Source organism: Nycticebus coucang, chromosome 20 (assembly GCF_027406575.1).
Source record: "Nycticebus coucang isolate mNycCou1 chromosome 20, mNycCou1.pri, whole genome shotgun sequence".
NCBI classification, from domain to species: Eukaryota; Metazoa; Chordata; class Mammalia; order Primates; family Lorisidae; genus Nycticebus; species Nycticebus coucang.
Window position 1 is genome coordinate 55727873 of NC_069799.1, and position 24222 is coordinate 55752094.

The 24222-nt window shown below is 39.8% G+C and overlaps 1 protein-coding gene across 1 annotated transcript in view; it reads right to left on the bottom strand.

The window, feature by feature from the left end:
- TMEM236 (transmembrane protein 236) overlaps nt 1-24222 on the bottom strand; it is a 47441-nt gene that overhangs the window by 13247 nt on the left and 9972 nt on the right. The window contains exons 2-3 of the mRNA XM_053572857.1: nt 20176-20248; nt 15719-15860 (exon numbers count right to left, since the gene is read on the bottom strand). Coding sequence (XP_053428832.1) covers nt 15719-15860; nt 20176-20248 — 215 coding nt within the window. The remainder of the gene's footprint in view (nt 1-15718; nt 15861-20175; nt 20249-24222) is intronic.

Sequence of the window (24222 nt, forward strand, 5' to 3'; positions counted from 1 at the left end):
CATTTTATCTTTTAAAAATCTGATCTAAAAAATGTGTCTTAAAATATGTCATGTCCAGCCAGGCATGGTGGTTCACACCTATAATCCCAGCACTCTGAGAGGCTAAAGCAGGTGCATCGCCTGAGCTCAGGAGTTCGAGATTAGCCTGAGCAACAGAGAGACGCAATCTGTACTAAAAAATAGAAAAAACAGCCAGGTGTTGTGGCAGATGCCTGTAGGCCCAGCTACTGGGGAAGCTGAGGCAAGCAGATCAGTTAAGCCCAAGAGTTTGAGGTTGCTGTGAGCTATGACACCGTGGCACTCTACCAAGGGTGACAGTAAGACTCTGTCTCAAAAAAAAAAAAAAAAAATGTCATATCCTAGAGAATTCTCCTTCACTTCTCTTGGTAGATGAAGGTGTTTGAATGAAAATCCAAATGCCTTTGTCAACAGTCAGAACAAAGTGTATAGTTTGGGCTTTTGAAAGACAGTTGCAAATTCAGCATTGTTTCAAAGCCAGGAAGTGGCAATGCCAGAAAGGACACATTAACATTTTTCAAATAGTCAGTGACACTTGTAAAATCTCAAGCAAAGCACCGTGGGTAGGAAAAATGAATGCTTAGCTAGCGTTTGGTTTTGATGAGATTTGGTGAGATTAGGAATGGGCATTTCATGTCTCTCCACCACTGTGTAGGGGCTAGCTTAGATTTGGAGATACAGGGGCTCTACTTCTTTGCAAGAGAGGATCCCTAGAACTATTAACTGAGAAACACTGCTGGGCTCTCAGAGGGCCGGGGATTGTTGAGGAAAAAGAAGTCCTTTGTTCACTGGACCAGCCAGCGAGTGCGTCTCAGAGCAACACACACGTGGACGTCAGCAACACTGCCCTTTGCCTCCTCGGTGACTTTCTTCTCCACAGTAGTACTTTTTAAATGACCACTTGCGACTGGAAATCTTTGTCTTGCTATTGGTAGTTGTTATTTGTTCTACTTGGATAAAACAATATTTACTTGCGCAAAATCCACAAAAGATACGAGCATAAAGGCAGCGATCTCACTTCCTGAGAGGCTCACATTGCCCCGTAAAAAGTAAAAATAGCAGCCTCCCTGCGTCCTGCCCCACATCTGATGCCAACTGCTGCAACATCTGCCTTCACTGTGCAAGCTGAGGAAATGTAATCTCAATAACAGACAAGTGTTGAGATGGGTAAACGCCTACCTGTTTTATTTTATTATTTATTGATATGGATTTGTTTCTCCCTCTGACTTGTTCCCTAGAAGCTTTTGATTGCTCAAGGTAGGGGGGAATAAAACAATAAGATACAACAAGAAATCAAGAGCGAGGCAATTTGGGGAGTAAGCACATACTCTCCCTTGCAAAGAGAACAGGAAAGCAGCAAGTTATTTACGTTAAAAGAAAGAAGAAAATAAGGAGGAACTGCAAGGAAAGACAGCATGAAACAATCCTGGAATAAAGCTGATAGGGAAAAGGCATCAGTGAGACTCCCAACGCCCGTTACGAGCAGACAGATAGTAAAACGCTGCCCCCAGCCCCGGCTAGCCCTTGGCAAATGACGGAGCAAATAGTACGGAAACGGCGCTCAGCTTCATGCCTCTGAGTCTCCCGAGTCACACCAGTCAACACAGAATAATTAACGGTGGCAGGGTTCTCGAAAGAAAGTAAATCCCGTGATGGAAGAACATCACAGGGGATTCGAATTGCACTGGAGACTCAGAGGTGACTCATCAGAGAAGTGACCGTTACAAAAAGATGGGAAGAATCAGTAGGAATTAATTAGGTGAAGGGTAGAAGAAAGAACTTGCAGGCTAGGAGGACTAGCATGGGTAGAGATCCTTCCACTGTATGAGTTGAAAGAAAGGGAGTTTGCCAAGAGGTCAGGCAGGCAGAGAGGAAAGAAGTGTGGAGGAGCTAATATTTATTGGTGATTTCTATATACCTAAGCCTTTCATATACATTAACTCACTTATAAAAGCGCTATGGGTAGATACGATTATGTTCCCATTTTAATGATGACTAAACTGAGGCACAGAGAAATTAACTACAGTAGAACCTCCATAGTTGACCACCTTTGTGCATTGACCACCTCCTTAAGGTGAACTATTTTGCACAGACTGGACACGTACCAGATGTAGGTATCAGCACAGTAGGCCTCCTTCCTTACGTCAACCACCTCTGTATGTTGACCAGTTCGTTACAGCAGCTTGGCTGGTCAACTTGCAGAGGTTCTCCTGTATTCCCTAAGTCAGACAGCTAGCAAGTAAATAGACCAGAACTTGAATCCCCAACCCTAACCCCTATAAGCATATTGTCTGTGGCAGAGACCGATCATAGAGGGCCTTATGGGCCAGGATACAAGTTTTAAGACTTTATTCTAAGTTCAACAGAAAACCCTTAAAGAGCTCAGAGCAAGACAAAGACCCAGTTAGAGGAGAATGTACAGCATTGGAGTCACAGAGGACGCAGAGAGAGCAGCAAAGATTCAGCTGGGTGGAGCAAAGTTGTTACCCAAGTCACAGCAACCAGAAGATACAGAATTACTCAGAATTACTCAGAGGAGAGTATGACTAGGCTTAATGAACAGGCCCTCAATTTTCCTGGGGGAAATTGTTCTGGAAAAGCTCAGAACTAAAGATCTAAATAAATATAACTGAGAAAAAAAATCTGGAGAAGAAGAAAATTAACAGTTCTGGGTGATTGGCGGGATTACACCTGTGGTGCATCTTACAAGGGTACATGTGAAACTTAGTAAATGTAGAATATAAATGTCTTAATACAATAACTAAGAAAATGCCAGGAAGGCTATGTTAACCAGTGTGATGAAAATGTGTCAAACTGTTTATAAAACCAGTGTATGGTGCCCTATGATCGTATTAATGTACACAGCTATGATCTAATATTAATGAAAAAAATAAAAAAGCCAAAAAAATAAAAATAATTTTTTAAAAATTACATTAAGCATAAAAAGCACTTGCAGTCATAATACTCAGAGAACAAGAGGCAAAAAAGGCAATCAGTTAATAGGCACTCCAAGGTAAATGATAGACTCTGGTATTTTGAGATTATATGCTCACTGAGGTAGGATAACCAGCAGTTCTGCCAAGTAATAAGGGATGAACTGTGACACCTACCTCATGGCTGCTAATAAAGGAATAAGTTGATATTGGTAAAGAACTTAAAAATCGTGTCTAACATATAGAGCAGTCATACATGTGTTAAATAAATAAATAGCAGTCTGGGGGTGTTGGCTCTTGCCTGTAATCCCAGCACTTTGGGAGGCCAAGGCAGGAAGATCACTTGAGGCCAGGAGTTCAAGAGCAGCCTGGGCAACATAGCAACACTGCATCTCTACAAAAAGTAGAAAAATTACTGGATACTGGGCACGGTGGTGCACACCGGTAGTTCCAGTTACTTGGGAGGCTGAGGCGGGAGGATTGCTTGAGCCCAAGAGTTTGAATTTGCAGTCAGCTATAATGATGCCACTGCACTCTAGCCCCAGCAACAGAGTAAGTCTCTGCCGTAAGAAAAAGAAGAAAAGTAGCAGTAGCTAAGCAATTTATTTTTTCAAATTAATTGGAATGGAATAAAAAATATCAGAGTGTAGTAAATAGGAAGAGGGAATACAGTTAAACCTGGGCTATTGTTACACTGTTTGCCAGTATCCCATATATTGGGGAGGTCAAAAGTTTGAGAAATAGTGTCATACCCAGAGCAGTGATTTTCAACTGGTGTGCCATGAAAGTATCTTAGCTGGGCTGTGAAAATTTTTAAAGATCATTAATTAAATTATTTTCAAAAGAAGTTCAAATCATACTATATATATTCTTTTTTTTTCACTCTGGTTGGTTTTTCTTTACTTTTCTTTCTTTATTTATTTTTTTTTATTTTTTTTTATCAACACAATTTAAGTGTTCCCTGGAAGTTTAACTACAGGTTCAAATGTATCGTGACATAAAAAAGATTAAGAAACACTGCCACAGAGACTTAACAAGACTGTGAGTTCAGTTCCCATGCGTGCCTGTTCACATCACAAAGAGAAATGCTACCTGTTCAGGTGGAGACAGCTTATACCAGCTCACAAGAGCCCATCTGACCATCTCTTCTCCATTCCATAATCGCTGTTCGTGATAGCACCCTGGGAGCATGAAATCGGTCATGGTGGGAAAATTGACACCCTGGAAATTGGCTAATGCTATTAATTGGGATTCTCTCCCCCCCGCCCCCCTTCTCCAGAGAAGCAGTTGGTGAAATGCTGACTAGCACAGTACCGCTTGTGTGCAAAACTGTACACAAGTTTTCACCAAACAACAATCAGGATGACGACAGTGGTGATGAATTCAAGACAAATGTGCACCCCATTCTGGAAAGCCCATGGCCTCCCTTCCCTGCTAGGAAATGGTAGTGGCTACTTTCTTCATTCTATTGGTATCTAGTAAACTCAAAACCCCTGAGATTCAGTTTCAGTTCCCTGCCTTCCGTTGCCTAAATCTGACAATAAGTAAATGTGTCATTTCTGGATTTTATGCAATGGATTTTAAGAGACTTCTTTTGTCAAAGGACACAGCTGAAAGGTCAGATGGTTTAAAAACCCTTTTCCTCTCTACCATTACTCTACACATTCAACCACCACTGGACAAGTATTGTTAAAAATGGACAACAACGTATTCTCACTTTTAAAATATTCCATTTTTCAAGACTGAGAAAACTTTCTAAACTTCAGTTTTTCATTTATGATATTCCAGCTGCTCTCCCTGGTAGATATGTGTTGAGACTAAAGAATGTGGTTTTATTTATAATATGTATGTGTTTTTAAACAACTAGAAAATTAAATTACTTTTATTATCTATATATGGTATATATTTCTAGATATGTTTGACTAGAAATATATATATGTGATAATGCATGCTGATTTTTTTTTTTTTTTACTTTCTCTTATTCCTGTATGGGTCCCTGAAATATTTATTTGGTATATTTAAATAAAACATAGAAAGTGAGATGAAATGTCAAGAAGCATGCATAGTTATCTCATTGCCAATCATAAATAATTTTAGACTTAGATTTGAAATGTGCCTTACTAGTATTTCCTCCATTATTATAAATATTTAGCAGTTTTAAGGGCTTGGACACAGGTTTCAGCTAGGAATCTCAGTGTGAACTTGAGCTGGGTGACAAAAATGGATGCCTACTGGGAATGAACCTAATTCACAGCCTTCAGAGTGCCTATCACGGCTTTAATGGCCCATGGTGACACCAGTGTAGTGTACTAATATCACTCTATGTCTGCTAGCCCGGGAGTTCCATGCCAAGGGGTCTCTGCCGGCTTTTGCTCTCCTTTGAATCGCTGGCACCTAGCAGCGTGCCTCATGTGGGAATGGAACAGATCCACCACCAAGATGTGCTGAACAAAAAGTGGGAGCAATTTCTTTTCTGGAGTGTATTAGCGTGCAGAAACAATGAACATCTTGGAGAGAAAAACATTCTGCAGTAAGGTAAGGAAGCTAAAGCATAAAACTTGGGCTCAATGGTGATTCCCCAGAGTCCATAGGCGGGAGGACTGTGGCGTGCACTCGGACTAGACTCTGAGAGGTAGGGTCAATCACTGGTCCCTGTCCTGGAGGAGGACTGACCCCACTGGCAAGCCCTGGAGGCCACTGAGAGTGCCTGGCAAAGCCTTCTGGGGACCGGTGTAGCTCAACAGTAAGATAAGATATAACAGGGCACTGGGCCCAGCAGACCGTCAGCACAGCATAGCACTTGCACAGCCCAGAGGCATTTAGACAAAGGGACTGCAGCAGCAGCAGTGGCTCAAAGCATTTCGGTGGCCTGCCAGGCAGTGTCACAGGGCTCACCAGGAGGGGGAAGAAAGGGTGAATAGATGTGTGACTCTGAGAAGATTGTGTTTGTGAGCTCATAGGAAGCAGCCCTTGGAACGCCCGCCCCCAACATGTGCACACACCCAGAAATAGGAGGACTTGGGGGTCTCAAAACAGCAAGTGGAAACCCAGCATGAGAAAAACCATGTTCCTATAGACAGGCCGGCGCTATTAATACACACACAATGTAAACTAAAACCTCCTTGTAGACCAAGAACATCTAAACATTATGCAGGCAATCAGCTCTCTTCAAGATAAGAAAATCAATGACCTAGGCTTTTCATTTCACACTGGGATCATAAGCTTTCCTGGTTCATAATGATATGGAAAGCAAGGTTTGGAATTCTAAAGGAATGCAGGCTGAATTCTTTACGTTCCCTTAATCCCATCAGTCTCCCTGAAATGCTTATTTCTAACACATCCTCTAAACTCTCAAGTGTCATTTTACATACTAAAATTGTTCACAATTTTTTTTTTTTTTTGCCCATTAAGGAGAAAACAATTTAAGGCCAACTTGTGAAAGTCATGTGAAGCTTTCAAAATTGAAGGGAGGCTTAACTGAACATTTTGATAGCACCTGCCATTCTGGGTCCCTTGGCAAGGTGCTCACTTCTGTACAGTGTTTGGCCCAATTCACGTGGTCTAATTCTGACAGCTGGTATCTCATCAGAAAGTATAAATCAGAAATTCTACCCTTATCTCACTCTGGTCAAGTAAATAGCCACTTACTTATTGAGAAGGAGGAAAAAAATTGTAAAATGAACATACTTTCTTGAAACTTTTTCTAAATGGCAAAGGGAGGGTATGAAAGGAAATACCCTCCCTTCTTGGCATAACCTCCGGACTCGGCGTTCCTCATACTCATCCCTAAACAGATTGCAAAACAACACATTATGGAAACCCAGCTCACACACTGGCCTCATACTGTATAGTAAGCTATTTCTTAAAAAGAACCAAAGAGGAACTCAAAATGCCATTCATTTTATTCAGAGGAAAGCAGCACCCTCTTTTTTTTTTTTTTTTTTTTTTTAACCTCTGAGACATCTCTTACATTCTGTTTGGTTAACATGTGATGAGTTCCATTGCAAGGAAATATGGAAAGCCAGTTCCTTTAAGAATTTGGATTTGGCCTCTCAGCTTTCAACGCAGTATCTGTCGCTGCGCCCGGTGCTTCCTATAATCAGGGGTTCTCAGTCAGGTTGTGCATCAGAATTTGCTTGGGGAGATTTAAAAACACTACAGATGCCAGGTTCTGCGCCCCCATCTGTTCATCAGCGGGCAGAGAGCATATGTGTGTATCTTTAAAAGACTCTTCTGGTGATTCTAGTGGAAACCCATGGCTATGAGCTCCCACATATATGTTAACAGGTGGCTCCTAATTCAGTAAAACTTACCTTTGGCGTTAGTTTTAAGAAATTATGATTTCAGGTCAGTTGTGGTGGCTCATGCCTATAATCCCAGCACTCTGGGAGGCTGAGATGGGCGGATCACTTGAGCTCAAAAGTTTGAGACCAGCCTGAGCAAAAGTGAGACCCCGTCTCTAAAAACAGCCGGACACAGTGGCAGGCGCTGGTAGTCCCAGCTATTTGGGAGGCTGAGACGAGGATCACTTGATCCCAGGAGTTTATAGTTGCTGTGAGCTAGGATGCCACAGTACTTTATCCAGAGTGACAGAGTGAGATTATGTCTCAAAAAATAAAAACAGAAATTATGATTTTGTAAGTCATAACAAGAAAAAATAACTGAGAAAGGAACAATTCCTTCCCCCTCTTCCATTCCTGCTTTGCAAACTCCCACCCCTGGATCAATCCTGCTGTTCTTTTTTTTCAACATTCAATATCCAGATTTCTGAGTCTCATGGAGGAAAAAAGCCTCCATGGGTTTTTCTCTGGGTGGAAGAACAAATTCCTCGTCCCACCCTTGGCCTGCAGTGTGCACATGGCTCACCCGTCCAGCTCCCCGTCCCCCGCTCGCTTCACTTCCACTCCCCTGTGGTTACCCAGAGCTTCCCCTTTCTGTTGGGTTTTCTCCCTTCTCTCCATCTCTACTGTTCCAGGCAGAAAATCTGCTTCCTATTTCACAAAGAAATCGGGACATCGTCAGGTATAAATTGCACCCACTTTCTTTCTCCCTATTACCTTCAGAATGGTGAACCCACTGGGGAGCTTTAACAATCAGTAGAGCCTGGGTCCTAAATGTATGATTTAACTACATGGGTGCAATGTAGGCATCAAAAATTTTTAAAGCCCCTTAGTTGATTGTAATCTACAGTCAAGAATGAGGACCGTGCTCTTAATTAGAGATACAACTCAGAGTCACTCATGAGAGTTTTCTTTGTAAAAATCTACCTATGCTCAAGTTGCAGCTCCAGAAATCCTAACTCAGTTCATCTGGAGTGGCTGTGCCTGGCATTAATGCTTGGAAAGTGTACTATTAAGTGCTTTTTATATGTTCAAAGTATCAGAAGAAACAGAAAGAAATATAGTAGAGGCAGAGGTCTAAAAACTTTGCCCACAGTCAAGGAAATAAATACATCGATTATCATGCCTAACTTACTGGGTTACTCATCCATTAACAAGTTTGTATGTTTCTTCATTAAATATTTACATGTAAAATTTGTTGAAGAAATATACAGAAGAAGATCTAAGTGCCTATATGTTTAGAACAATTTTTAAATTGGAGGGAGAATGATTAGGAAATAATTTTCACTGGTAGTGAATAAAGACTTTTTAAGCATAATGCCCAAGACTTGAACCATAAAGGAAATATGGATAGCTTGAACTATGTCAAAATTAAAAATTCTCTATGTGAAAAACACCATCGTAAATTTAAAAGGCCGATCATAACACTGCAATGCACACTATATCTATGGCAGGCAAAACTTAACACCCTTAATAATTTTAGAACTCAAAAAAAAAAAAACTATAGAACTCTGAATCAGGAGTGAAAAAACAGAATGGACATACCAACAGAAAAACTGATCAAGGACATAAGTACAGGTATATGGCATTTAATAAAATACAAATAGGTGATAAAACTATGAGAAAATGTTAAACAACTACTACTTCAGAAGGCAAATTACAAAGGCAACTAATTTGCCTATGATGAAGATAAAATGAAATAAATGATCTGGTGTTTCAAGGTTGAAGAGAAACAGGTGTTTTCTTGTGAACCCTTCAGAGGGTAAAATGAAGATACTCTTTAGAGGGAGGAAGTTGACTACACATATCAAAAACCTTAAAATCGTACATGGACTTTGAGCCAGGAATTCCACATCTAAGCAAAGGAAATTGTCATCTGTGTGGCGGAAGTCCCTGCACCACTGACCTTAGTCTCTGGATATTAAAAGACTACACAGCAGAAATTGGACTAGGGCCACCGTGAGCAGATTTATTTGAAAACCTTCCCCTGCCAACATCATACCTGGCACCTCTCACCAATGTGACAGTGGAAACTGCCTCCTTTGCAGAGCTCTGAGGTTTTCCACGCAAATAGCCTGTTGACCTCACCTCTAGCAAGCTGGCTCTGCCCACACAGATAGCCCTAGTAATGCCAAACCACCCTTGGCCCGCATCCCGCCCATTTATACAATCCCTTTATGGCCCCCTCTATAATTCTCTGCATGAGCAGAGACAGTCCATAGTAGTCATTTTCTTCTGGCAGTGTTGTTGCCAAGGCATCTGGGCAGGAGTAGATGCCCCAGGTCTTCTGAGGACACTCTGCAGTCATCATCCTGATGTCACCCAGCTCTCATCCAGCAGCAGGTTTAACTCTCTCCATCTCCAGGGTCTGTTTCGCCAGTCACCTCTTTAAGTGGCGTCTGACCCATACACAGCACAGCAGCCCTTTAAACACAGACCACCTGCACCATTCATATTCCTCGTCTCCCTTTCCCAGCACAAAGACACATTGGCTTATCTTTCCAGCTGTCCTTTACTTGTCAACCCTTTGTACTTCTGAGCAAGAGTCAGAACCACAGTGTTTGTAATAATTAAAAACTAGAACAAATGTAGCTGTCCAACAACAGGGGATTAGCTAGATACATTGCAGTTCATGAATATAATGGAATATCACTGGATGAATAAAAAGGGTGCAATAGAAGACGTAATAACAAGAATGATATCCATCATGCATTGTTAAGGAAAAAAAAACTTACAAAATAGGTTTCTTCAACTGATGAATGGAAAGATGCAATCAGTTATAAATGTCTAGTCTACAAGTGTATTTAAAGCTGATTTCCCTTTTTGTTCTCTTTGTTTACCTCTATTTTATAATCTTTTAAAATGGGTATGTATCTTTTGGAAAAACAAAACATGAGAATTAAAAAATTCAAAACAGCATGTCAAAAATAGTTATCTGTTCGTTGAAGGTATTGGGCCTTGTCTACCCACCAGGATGGGCTTGAGCTCCTTATAAAGCTGAAACAGCTCCAGAGCAGGAGCAGCCACATATAAAATCTAAGATGGGTGTTCACTTTGCCTCTAGGTCAGTGATTGTCAACCAGTGTGCTGCAAACATTTTTAAAGATCATTAATTAAATTATTTTTCAAAGATGTTCAAAGTACAGTAAGTATATTCTTTTTTCATAGTAAGTATATTCTTTTTTTTTATTATGGTATTTTTCTCTCTTTTTTTATTGTTAAATCATAGCTGTGTACATTAGTGCAATCAAGGGGTACAATGTGCTGGTTTCATATACAATCTGAAATATTCTCATCAAACTGTTTAACGTAGCCTTCATGGCATTTTCTTAGTTATTATATGTAGACATTTGTATTCTGCCTTTAGTAAGTTTCGCCTGTACCCATTCTAAGATGCACCATAGGTGTGGCCCCACCCATTATCCTCCCTCTACCCTAACCTCCCTCCTCCCTTCCCCTTCCTTGGCCCCTTCCTCATAGTCTTGTGCTACAGTTGGGTTATAGCCTTAATGTGAAAGCTATAAATTAGCTTCATAGTAGAGCTGAGTACATTGGATACTTTTTCTTCCATTCCTGAGATACTTTGCTAAGAAGAATATGTTCCAGCTCCATCCATGTAAACATGAAAGAGGTAAAGTCTCCATCTTTCTTGAAGGCTGCATAATATTCCACGGTATACATGTACCACAATTTGCTAGTGGGTCGATGGGCACTTGGGCTTCTTCCATGACTTAGCGATTATGAATTGGGCTGCAATAAACATTTTGGTACAGATGTCTTTGTTATATTGTGATTTTTGATCTTCTGGGTATAAACCTAGTAAAGGAATTATAGGATCGAATGGCAGGTCTATTTTTAGGTCTCTAAGTATTCTCCAAACATCCTTCCAGAAGGAATGTATTAGTGTGCATTCCCACCAGCAGTGTAGAAGTGTTCCCTTTTCTCCACATCCACGCCAACATCTCTGGTTTTGGGATTTTGTTATGTGGGCTACTCTTACTGGGGTTAGGTGATATCTCAAAGTAGTTTTGATTTGCATTTCTCTGATGATTAAGGATGAAGAGCTTTTTTTCATGTGTTTGTAGATTGTGCGTCTGTCTTCTTTAGAGAAGTTTCTCTCCCAGTCCCTTGCCCACCCTGAGATGGGATCACGTGTACTTTTATATTCTTTTTTTTTTTTTTTTGATCAGCATCATTTAAGTGTGTCACGGAAGTTTACTATAGGTTCAAGTGTGCCATGAGATAAAATAAAAGGTCAAAAACCACTGCTCTAGGAGGTGCAAAATCATGATTCCTAGGAGCTGGGCCTGCAAAAATGGAGAGTTGTGACCTCAGTTAGGAGAGAGATTCGTTCTGCCCCTCTGAAGGCTGTCCTGGATGAATGACTTTCAAATATCTAGCAGAATAACCTTTTTGTTCCCAAATGAAATATCACATAAAACACCAACTCTTAAACAAACAAACATTGTGTAAATATGGCTGAAGTAGGAATTAGAGCATGCAGAGACCCCCCCTCCAGTTCAGTTTCCCCTCTCCCAACTCACACACATGCACACATGCAAATTTTTACAGTCTCTTGGAGTAGCTTTGCTGGTGTTTAGAAGAACTACTCAATAAAGAAGCAGTAGCTGGTTGTAAGAAGGAAACTTGCTTTTCTGCCACTGGTTTGTTGATTTAGGGTGTGAAATCCAAGCAAAGTTATTTTTATTTCCCATACACACCCATTCACAGAAAGCACACACGCGTTCCCAGAAGCCCAGTCTTTCTTCTTCATAAAAAGCTTTCTTCACCAAGTCTGTCTGCAGACTCCCACAGAACCCGCCACCTATGTCTTCTGTTTAGTCTTTTCTGACTTCCAACACCTCAAATCAAATCAGGGTTTCCTCAATGGCCTGGTCTATAATGCTATAGACTATATAATATGGTCTTATATACAACTTTGTAACATGGCATCCAGGCTGGGCTACAAATACTATTCAAAGGAGTTGTGAAGGTGGGGCTGAATACTCCCACCCCAACCATGGACGCCCTCGTGTATGGGGGTTAAAGAATCTCAGTGGTGGCTGGGAGGGGAATCTAATGGTGATCGTGATTGGGGTTCACATAGGTACATTGGATGGAAGGAGAAAGGACAAGACCCCATAGAACAAAGCTGCCAGGTTCAGCCATGTGGTGTAACAATAGGAGAAAAATTGATGGTTTCCAGGAGAGTAGAAAGGCCACCACCTGAAGTCATTGAAGCCTAGCCAATCCATCAGACATACTCATTCTAGAGTTAAAAAAAAAAAAAAAATAGCTATTCCAGTTACTCTGTTTGGAACCTCTTGAGAAAAGTGGAACTCAGTGGAAGGAAGCCAATATTCCAACTGGCAGAAGAAAGGTCATCAGTCTACAGCACCAGCAGCACATCAGCCGGGATCCCCGAGGCCAGTGACAGCAGAAGCGTTTGGAGCAGAGTCCTGCAGGAGTGATGGGCACTAGTGCGGGGCAGGGGATTGTGTGTGAGAATGAGAAACAGACAGTGAAGCAGAAGCCGTGAGATATTTAATGGTCTGGACCAACAAACAAGGGCATAGGAAACTGACACTGGGTCCAGTTTTAAAACCAGAGCAGAAACAAGATGAGAGGAGAAGAGGCGAGGAACAGCCTGTCATCCACAGGTCGAGACTCAGCTAACTCAGCTGGCAATGTTAAAGTGCTGTCATTTGTACCCCCACTCTAGAAAGAGTGGGGGACATGTGAGCTATCCTTTGTATGCTTGTCCTTTGCTCAGGGGACAGGGTGTTGACAATCTTAGGCACCATGTACACCTGTCATGCCTCAGAGATGTATGAATCAGAAAAATATTCCCATGTGAGTCTCAACGTACCTGACACGTAGAAGTTGTTACACGGTCATCACTTGCTACTGAAGTATTTCCAATAGTAACAAAAAGTTAGTGGAAAGGATTCCTTGGTCCAGTGAAGAATGCTTTAGGCATAAGTATATTTCATAGGTAGATTTCTATTTTAAAATTTGGAAAATCTGCAGCAAGATCAGTTTTATAGCTTGGCATTTAGATGGATGGGGTGATGCAAGAGAGTCTGTAAATCTAGAAATTACAGATTACCTTGGTTCTATCCGTTATAAAGGCAAAATTGCTGTAAGCTAACAGACAGGCCTGCACATTTTTCTGTGCTCTATATGGATAGAGCACAGAAAATAGTCACATTCCCCATATTTCCCTCAGGAAGCCAAATTATTCTATACCTTGTTCTTCATCCACCATGACCCTACTTCTTTGATTCTGAAGTGCCCCATGTAATGAAGCCACATTTATAGCATACACTTGCTTAGGTACAGATTTATGTATTAAGAATTATATTCATGTGTTTAGGTATTAATTTATGTTCCAGGGAATAAATGAGAATACCCCATGGAATCAAAATTCACATAATTTATTTTATTAATATGGATGTTTGAAGGAGGGTAGGAGACTGTTTGAATTCAAATTTTGCATAAAAGTTAAATGCATGCATTATTCATATTTACAAAGGCATTTTGAATGAATACTAGTTTTCTTAAAGTGTATGGTAAAACTGCTGGGCCTGATGGCTCATGCCTGTAATACTAACACTCGGGGATACAGGGTGGGCGGATTGCTTGAGCTCAGGAGTTCAAGACCAGCCTGAACAAGAGTGAAATCCCATCTCTAAAAAAAAAAACGTAGCTGGCATTGTGACAGGGACCTGCAGCTCCTCAGGAGGCTGAGGCAGGTCATCACTTGAGCCCAACAGTTTGAGGTTGCTGTGAGCTATGATGCCATGACACTCTACCCAGAGTGACAAAGACTGTGTCTCAAAAATAAGTAAATAATGGTAAATCTACACAAACCAGACATTAACCTTCCTGAATATGGGCAGAGAAGAGCTCGAGAGAGGCTGTTCAAGTTAAGAAGCAGCTGTTGTACAAAATGTTCTAGAGTCTTCTCCCAGTGCCCACTTCTTCTTTGGGTGTCCTTTCATTTCAGTTCTCAGTGTCATCATCACCACTTCGGGATACAAGGGCAATTCTCCTTTAAAAATCCAACGCGCCACTAACAAAACTAACATGCCACCGATTTATTCCCCAAAACATACATGTGTATTTCTCTTATAAAAGGAACTTTTAACTTGGACAGAAAGTTTACGTTACTATGGAAAATAGAATCATCAAAACAAGCCAATTTGAAGCTGGGTGCAGGGGTGCAGGCCTATAATCAATCCCAGCTATTCCAGGAGGCTGGGGCAAGAGAATGACTTACACCCAGAAGTTCAAGACCAGCCTGGGCTATATAGTAAGACCCCATCTCAAAAAAAAAGCCTAATTTAAAAATAGACTAGTGTCCTTCAAGAATCCATAGCTGTAGCAAAAGGTTTGGAGATTCCCAAATCTCTTAAGTTTAAGATGGATATGCTTGGCTCCAGAGGGCAGATCTTACTTGAGAGGGCCTATTCCTCAACAGATGGCTCCATCTGTCACCTGTGTTTTGCTAAACATAACATGTCCATCATCTCCCACTCGAGGACAAAGTACAAAATGCAGAGTGCGCAGAGTCTCAGATTTCCTGGTGGCCTCCAACTCAGTTTTGCTTTCAATCAGAGCAGAAAAAAGTGGATGGGTGGTGAGACATGACCCACAAATGACTCACTGACTCGAGGGGTTACCCTTGTCACTCGGAAGTATTAGAGCCTCACTCAGTCTACCACATGGGTCCCATCAGGAGCAAACTTACAAGACCTGCCCATTCGAAATGAGTGCAACATGACAAAATCTTAGCCATCTAATAACGAGCATGCAAATACTGCAAATTAAACACGGACACTATCACATGACATTGAAGGACAGCTGGAATTTATGACCGAACAAACAAAATATTCCATTAACAGGATGCTTTTTTTCAAGGCCAAACTGTATTTAGCTTGAACTGGTCACTTTGGAGGAATGTGGCATATCTTGGTGTTATTAGTGAGATCTTTGACTATTTTATAATCTACAGTTAAAAACACATAATTCTCTAGGACATAACTGCTGTAATCATATTGATACCTGCAGCAAAAGGCGTCCATACTAAACTCTTCATTAATCCATTTACACATAAAGTTTTGAGAAAGTTCCAGAAAAACATAAATCTCTAACAATTTTCTTAGATAATTGTCTTGCCAAAATGAAGGTTTTGGTATTAAATATTTGGTAACTTACTAGTACTACAAAATGTAAGTAAGACATGACTACCTCACAGTCAAGGTAAATGTAAAAATAATTAGGTTTAAATGTCTTCCTTTGCAATCTCCTATCAGAAAGGTTTGCACTAAGATGTCATCAGATATGTCATCAGAATACAGAGTGGTAGGAAGATGAGAGATACATCAATCTTTTAAAAACATTCATAGTTAAAAGAATACTTACTCTTTTGACTCCCTCTAAGAGGATGTATCCTGAGTTTTTCAATGATATCAACTACAATCAAGGATGACAGGACCAAAGACACAGGCAGGTCAGGTAACATATCAGGTAGGACATCAGCAGAACCATTGATGTTCTTTTGAATCTGTTTTTAGAAAACCATTTAGAAGCATTAAATTAGTGTGCTTTCTTTGTTCAAAATGCTCCCAAGTAATCCAAAAGCAGCACTAAATTAATTGTAAATTAACATTTACTAAAAATAAACAACACTAGAAACTTGTTCTTCAGCTTCTCAGGTTTAAAACTCTATAAGGTTTTGAGTCAGTTCTAAAGATGAAGATTCGTATCAATGGAAGAGTTTTCAGTTAAAGATACAGCTTGGCAAATCACACAAAAATAGAATAGTAGGCTCCCTGTCTTAGTGGAACAGATAATTCCTTCCAACTCTACTGCCAAGCAGAGCTTCTGAGAGCTACATGGGGGACCAATATCAACATTTAGGATCTTCTGAGAAGGGAGAGCCCAGGTAAGCCCATCGAAACTTTAGGGCCCTTCTTCATCTTCTTTTAAAGTACTTACAAAATCCTATGGCAATTATCATATTAATGGTGAAATGTTGAAAGTGTTCCCTGTGAGATCAGGAATAAGACAAAGACACCCCCATGAGCACGTCTATTCAATATTGTGTTAATACTAGAGATGTGGGCCAGCATAATCAACAAAAGAAGGAAATCAATAGTACAAACACTGGGAAAAAATAAAAACAAAATATCATGATTTGTAGACTGCATGATTGCATATGCAGGAAGTCTCCCCAACACAGATAGGTATGTCATTCTTACATACCTATGATGGAGAGTTAGAAAGTAAGATTTTTTTTTAAAATGATACCAATGTAATGAAAACTCAATATTTCAAACTTCTGTGGAAAATGACAGGCTGATTCTAAAATTTATATGGAAATACAAAGAGCAAGAACCTCTGGAAAAAAAAGAAAAAGAGACAGAGGAAAAGAATTATTATAAAGCTACAAGAATTAAGGCAGTGTGGTGTTAGCAAAGGACAGAAAATCAGGAAGTGAGACAGGCCAGAAAGTTCAGCATGGGATCGCAAATACACCCACTTGATTTATAACGAAGAGAAGGAGCGATTTATTTTATTATTATTATATTTTTTTTTTGTAGAGACAGAGTCTCATTTTATGGCCCTCGGTAGAGTGCCGTGGCCTCACACAGCTCACAGCAACCTCCAACTCCTGGGCTTAAGCGATTCTCTTGCCTCAGCCTCCCAAGTAGCTGGGACTACAGGCGCCTGCCACAATGCCCAGCTATTCTTTGGTTGCAGTTTGGCCGGGGCCGGGTTTGAACCCACTACCCTCAGTATATGGGGCCAGCGCCTTACCGAATGAGCCACAGGCACTGCCCTAGGAGCGATTTATTTTTTTAAATAAATAATGCTCAATCCATTGGATATTATCTGAAAAAGAAGTTTGATTACCCCCTTACTGCACAACATATATAAAAAGCAATTCCAAATGGATTTTCACTTTAAAAGAAAAGAAATTGATAAATTAGACTATTTTTAAATTAAGAACTTCTTTTCATGAAAAGATACCATTGAAAGTACGAAGGAAAGTCAAGGAGCATGAATGTACATAATCAGCAGAGGACCAGGAATCTGAATATGTAAATAACTCTTCCAAATCAATTTTTATTTTTTTTATTATTATTAAATCATAGCTGTGTACATTAATGCGATCATGGGGCACCATACACCAGTTTTACAGACCAAATCAATTTTTAAGAGATGAGCAAAACCATTTTAAAAAAGGGGCAAAATGAAAAGATGCTTAACATCATTAAATATTAGAAAAATGCAATTTAAAACATCAATGAGATTCAGAAATGCACCCAGCAGCATAACTGGAACAAAAAGACGTACGATGCAAGTGCTGGTTAGGAAATGGAGCAACAGGAACGCTCATTCTCTGCTAGAGATCTCTAGACAAGAGCTATCACACTCGGTATACTCTCCATGGAAAACTGTGTGATCTGACCTGTTACCATTTAAATTTGAATATCATAGGACATATCCATCCTATTCCTGTGTATTTAACCAATGTATGTTAACCTGTGTATGTTAACCAACATTTGCACATGCACACCAAGAGATACTCATGTTCAAGGATGTTCACTGCAGTAATACTTGTAATTGCCAAAATTGCAAACAACTGAAACAGCCATCAGGAGTAGAACCCATACATTTTTTTTAAAAAACTGCATTATCTTCATAAAATGAAATATTTCACAGCAATAAAAATGAACGAGTTATGGTTATACCTCTAAACATGAATGACTCTCACAGCCATAGTTTTTAATGTGAATATTTCAAAAACAGGCCAACTAATCTGTCCTATTAGAATTCGAGGTAGAAATTAGCTCTGGAGAGGAGAGAAAGAGTCATCACAAGAAGCATGGAGGTGGCTGAGTTTAACTTCTGGTCCTGACTAGTGTTTACACAGGGACTGGCTTTGCGGTGCTCTATTGGAATTGTACATTTACATTTTGTGTGCTTCTCTGTGTGTTAGGCTTCCGTGAAAATTAAATAATAAAAAAAAGAAAAAAGGGCCAGGCACGGTGGGTTAGATCTGTAATCCTAGCAATCTGGGAACCAAGGCCAAAGGATTGTTGGAAGTCAGGAGTTTGAGACCTGCCTGAGGAAGAGTGAGACTATAGTAAAAATAAAAAATTAGCCAGGCATGATGGTGGGCGCCTATAGTCCCAGCTATTTGGGATGCTGAAGCAGGACCATCACCTAGCCCAGGAATTGAAGGTTGCTGTGAGCTATTATAGCTATGATAACTCCACTGCATTCTAGCCTGGGTGATGGAATAAGAATCTGTCAAAAAAGAGGAGAGCCAGCGAGTGAGAGCACAAGGCTGGGTGAGGTGGTTCACGCCTGCAATCTTCTCACACTGGGAGGCCAAGGTGGGTGGATTGCTTGAGCTCAGGTGTTTGAGACCAGCCTGAGCAAAAGCAAGACCCCATCTCCACTAAAAATAGAAAAACTAAGGGAAGAGGATCTCTTGAGCCCAGGAGTTTGAGGTTGCTGTGAACTATGATGATGCCACGGCACTTCACCCAAGTTAACAGAATGCAACTCTGTTTGAAAAAAGAGAGAGAGAGAGAGAGAAAAGAGAAAGAGAGAGAGAGAGAAAGAAAATACATAACAGGAAATGAAATATCTTTTTTTCCCCAGACATTGCCTTTTTCCCTGTGTTCTAAAGGAGATGAAATATCTTAAAAAAGAACTAGGAAGGGCCATTGAACCCCAGACACACTGTCCTTTTATAACCATGCTGCTCCTTGAAAGGTTTAAACTGAATTTTTATAGCTCTTGGGGACCTCCCAAGTGATTTACAAGGTCTTTGTGGTGAAAGGGGGTGGAAATGACAAATCTAGACCGAAACATTTATCTGATGCAAAGCACATCTGTGGGTCTTTCAATGTCATTTCACACATTCATACACTGTTCAAATAGTGTCTAGGACATATTCTAACAAGCAAGTAATTTCTAATAACAAACATTACTTGGTACTCACCTCTCTCACAACATTATGATACTTGTTTTAATCTCTTGTTTATTTGAATCTCCACTGTCAGTAAATAATTACTGAAGGCCAGAGACTCTGCCATACATAATTCCCGAGTGCTCTACTTCCACTATCTAACAGTACCTCGCCTGTAATATGCACTTAATGAGTATCTATCCAATTAATAAACAAAATATCACAAAGGAATTTCAGTTGTGTACTTTGGGGATTCAAAATTTGTATCTTTCACAGCACCTCGCAAATTAATAAGATTAGTAAGCATTCTCCTAGGACTCTCCTGGATGATAAAGTTCTCACACCCTGAAAGTTCTGCCTATAACATTCCTGCCCTAAAGCCGATCCAAAAGTCCTTTTGAAGCTATATTTAATCAAAACATAAACTCAGAGCTCTTTTCGAATAAATAGCATGTGCAAATTATTTATCAACAGGTAACTTATCGAAGGTCAGTGTAAGTGGTTTTTCCCTTGGAGTCTGTCATTCATTCAGAACCAAAGATGATCATGAAAAACATCAGGTTGGTAAGAGAAACGGATTGCAGATGCACTTTCAAATTCCTCACTTTTTTATTATTTCAAAATAACAATTCTGTCTCACAAACAGAAAAGTAATATTTAAAAAAAAACTTGGCTGCTGAATTTTCCTCCATAATCTCAGAGGTAACAATCAATGACTTTAGTACTTTAAATATGTAGATTGCAATCTGGAAGAAGACGAAATTTAAGTAAACCTTAAGACATTTGTTGGGCCCACTGCTCTATCAAATGTCAATAACAGGACATTTTATTTAAAAAAAAAAAAAAAAAAAACCCTCAAAATCTTGCAGCAGAAGAAATCAAAATTCCATACCTCGGTCACTGCTACCGAAAAGGTGAAGCTGGGCAATGTGGTGAGTATGACACACATCATCAGAACAGGCCGCCTAGCAAAGGAGAACAAATAAGGCAAAACTATAATGTACAAGATCAACAGTTCCTCTTATATTTTGCAAAATTGGCAGTTCCTGTTCCATTCATCTAGAGTTTTTCTAAGAAGCTACTGCTTCCTATTTCCATTTCCCAAATGGTTGCAAATGGCAAAGAGGAACGCTTGCAAACGACAGAGTGCTTTTCTGGAACAAAGGGGCTAACCTGAATAATTAGCAAACTGTAAACTATCGCAATCGTGGGAACTCAAGTCCAAAGACATTCCCTATTTCCGTAATTCATTCATTAGAATTCCAGCCAAGAGGTCAGGCTCTGGGGATCAGCTAAGAAGAACAGAATGACTTTCTCCATTCTATCTTATACCCTGTGTTGTAAAATCGATTTTTCAAAAATACATTTAGGGATGATAAACTATTAGGGGCTTAAAGATCACGTAAATTAAGAACACTTGGATATGTTTTCATTGACCACCCCCCTGCAAAAAAGATTAAACAGAAAAATGACATAATTTTTCAAACTTGTTTTGGGGCCACTTCTTAAACCTCACATGATCAATCAAAGAGTTATTAAGATATTATATGTATATAATATGATATAACAGGAGATTAAAATGCATGTTTAGCACCATTAATTTATAGAAAGACAAAAGACACTCAAAGATTTTTCTATAATGAAATATTTACCTCTTCTTTCTTTAGTTAATATATTAATTACATTCACATAATGTGTTTCTAAATACACAGTGTTGACTGCTTTCAAATTGTGAACAATTTCTCCTTGATCCTGATCTCCTTGATCTCCTTTCATCTTCCATCCCATCTTAGATGTCCCAGATATAGAGGTAAGTTAGAAGATGAGATTGCCCTCTCTCAGAGCCTCTCTTGACCTGGCTAAAACCAGGATGATGGGACTCTCAACTGGTAGCTCCACCTCTTTGTGTGAGCACAAATCCAAGTTCCTGCAGCACTAGGATACTAAGTTAGATTGTCTAAAACATTCATAAAGTCCTCTTCATCTCAGTTTGACCTCTAAACAATGGCAGCACCCCCAGGGGTTATTCTTGGGCTTCTCCTTTACCTATATTGTCATCCAGGATTACCTCATCCACGTCTATAAATACTGTCCACTTGCCCTTGACTCCCAAATATATGCTGGTCTTTTCCCTGAGCTCTTGACTTGTGCAACTGTTGCACACCTACCACTTGGATGTCAAGGAGTCAACTCAGACTTAGCATGTCTGAAAGAGAACCCAAGCCCCCTCCATACCTGTTCCAATGCTTCACTCAATCCTGTCTGATTTACTGCCCAAGTTCCTTTCAAACCCATCTTCTGATAACCCCACAGTTCATCCACTATTGTCTCTCACCTGCAGCATTTCCTAACTGGTTTCCTGTTGTCATAATTAGCAACATTTTTTCATTAAAAAAATGGAGTCAGGCTCAGTGGTTAGGGTGCTGGCCACATACACCTGGGCTGGCTGGTTCAAACCCGGCCAGGGCCAGCTAAAGCAATGACAACTGCAACAACAAAACAGGCAGGCATTGTGGCGATGCCTGTAGTCCCAGCTACTTGGGAGGCTGAAACAAGAGAATCACTTAAGCCCAAGAGTTTGAGGTTTTTGTAAGCTGTGACGCAACAGCACTCTACCGAGGGCTACAAACTAAAACTCGGTCTCAAAAAAAAATGGAATCATATTTTAAAAATTTAAAACACAGCTGGTCACTGCCCCACTCAAAAATCTCCAATGCTGGGGAAAGGCGGCAATGGGGGTGGGGAGGGGGTTATCATTTAATGTGTACAGAACTTTAGTTTTGCAAGATGAAAAGAGTTCGGTGGATGAAGGGTGTTGATGAGTTACACAACAGCAAGGTGAATGCCCTTATTGCCACTGAACTGTACACTTAAAAATGGTTAAGACGGTAAATTTTACATTATGTGCATTTTTACTACAGTTAAAAAATAATCTCCAATGAATGCACAACGTAATTAGAATAAAATAGAAATTTATTACCCAAGCCAACAAGATGTGGTTTCTCTTCTTCCTCCTACACTACTCATTTAAAATGATCCACCTTTTCCTCCTCCATCACTTCAGCCAACTGGCCTCTGGCTATTTGGTGGTCACACTCAGGTACCCCACCGGAGAGCCTCATACTGGTTGTTCTCTTTGCCAGGGGTTGTCCACCATGTCTGTTCTATGTCTAGTTCCTTGTAGTTACCTACTTCTAATCACATTCCATATATATAACATATAGAATATACAGGGTGTGCCAAAAAACATATACACATCTAAAGAAAAAAAAAGTATTAAAATTGTAATAATATATAGTGATAACAAAAAATGAATACAAGTCACGTTGAGCACCTCTTGTAATTATAAAAGTCAAATATGACTTATTACAAATTGAATACTGTTTTTTCCTTTCGTAAAATGCATATACATTTATTGGCACATTTTATGTGTGTGTGTGATTATATATAACTTATGTATGTAGCTCTCATGACCGCCTGAAATTCTGCAGATTATTTCTTTGTTAATTGTTTTTTACCTCCCTCTTTCCTCATTCCCCCAAGGTAAGTTTCTTGGAAGGAGGGATCTTATCTGAATTGTCCACTACTTTTATCTCCAGCATCGAGAAAAATGTTTCTGAATTTTTGGGTGTGTGTAATGAATCTTCTGAGAATGTAATGAATCCTATAGACCCTTCTTGGATAAAAATTTTAAAAGAGTAAACCGAAATATATAAACTTGCAAAATAAACCAATCATATTGAAACTAGCCAAAGTCTTCTTCAAAAATTATATACAGTATGCAGTCTTTTTAAAGAATTAGGCTGGGCATGGTGGCTCATGTCTGCAATCCCAGCACTTTGGGAGGCTGAAAGTGGCAGAAGCATCACTTGAGGGCAGGAATTGGAGACCAGCCTGACCTGAGCAATATAGCAAGACTCTCATCTCAAAGAAAAAAAAAAAAAAGATAAATTAGCTATTCACAGTGGTGTACACTTGTAGTTCCAGCTACTTGGGAGGCTGAGGCAGGCGGATTGTTTAAGCCCAGGATTTTGAGGTTTCAGTGAGCAATTATGATGCCATTGCCTTCTAGCCCAGGGTACAATATGACACTCTATCTCAAAAAAAAATAATTACATACCCAGTTATTCAAATTATTATATGTAGTAATATATGTGCCTATATATGAGCATACTGTCTTTTTAAATTTCCTTTGTAGCATTTAAGGTCTAGTAAAAATTGTAATAATTCATAAATTCGAGGCAGTAAGGATCGTGAATCATATATACTGATGACTTTGCTACAAAGAACTGTTGCTTGATATGAAAAGGTCTGTGAGATATGACATGAAAAGTTCTGTGTAATAAAACTACAGGTCTTGTTAACACTATCGTGGTTTGTTACCAATATCCATATTAGAAAGGAATGCTAGCTTTCAGTTAGAGGTTAATAGAAATAAAGTAATTTGTTTCTCTTTCCAGTTCAGGAACTCTATGATGAGAAAGAATATTTGACACATAGCAGGAACTCAACAAATACTAAATGAACTTGGGTAGATAATAAATAAATATGCTAACCCAGGCCAGGAATGGTGACTCAGACCTGTAATCCTAGCACTCTGGGAGACCAACGCAGGTAGATTGCCTGAGCTTAGGAGTTCAAGATCAGCCTGAGCAAGAGCGTGACCCCATCTCCAAAAACAGCTGGACACTGTGGTGGGCACCTGTAGTCCCAGCTATTTGGGAGGCTGAGGCAAGAGGATCCTTGAGCCCAAGAGTTTGAGGGTGCTGTGAGCTATGATGCCACAGCACTCTACCACAGGTGACAAAATGAGACTCTGCCTAACAAACAAACAAAAAAAATGCCAACCAAGTCTACATTTTATTTAACCAGAAATAATATTAACCTGTGCTTGAAAAACTTGATTTACAGCAAGGGGATGCTTGTAATTTATTAATGC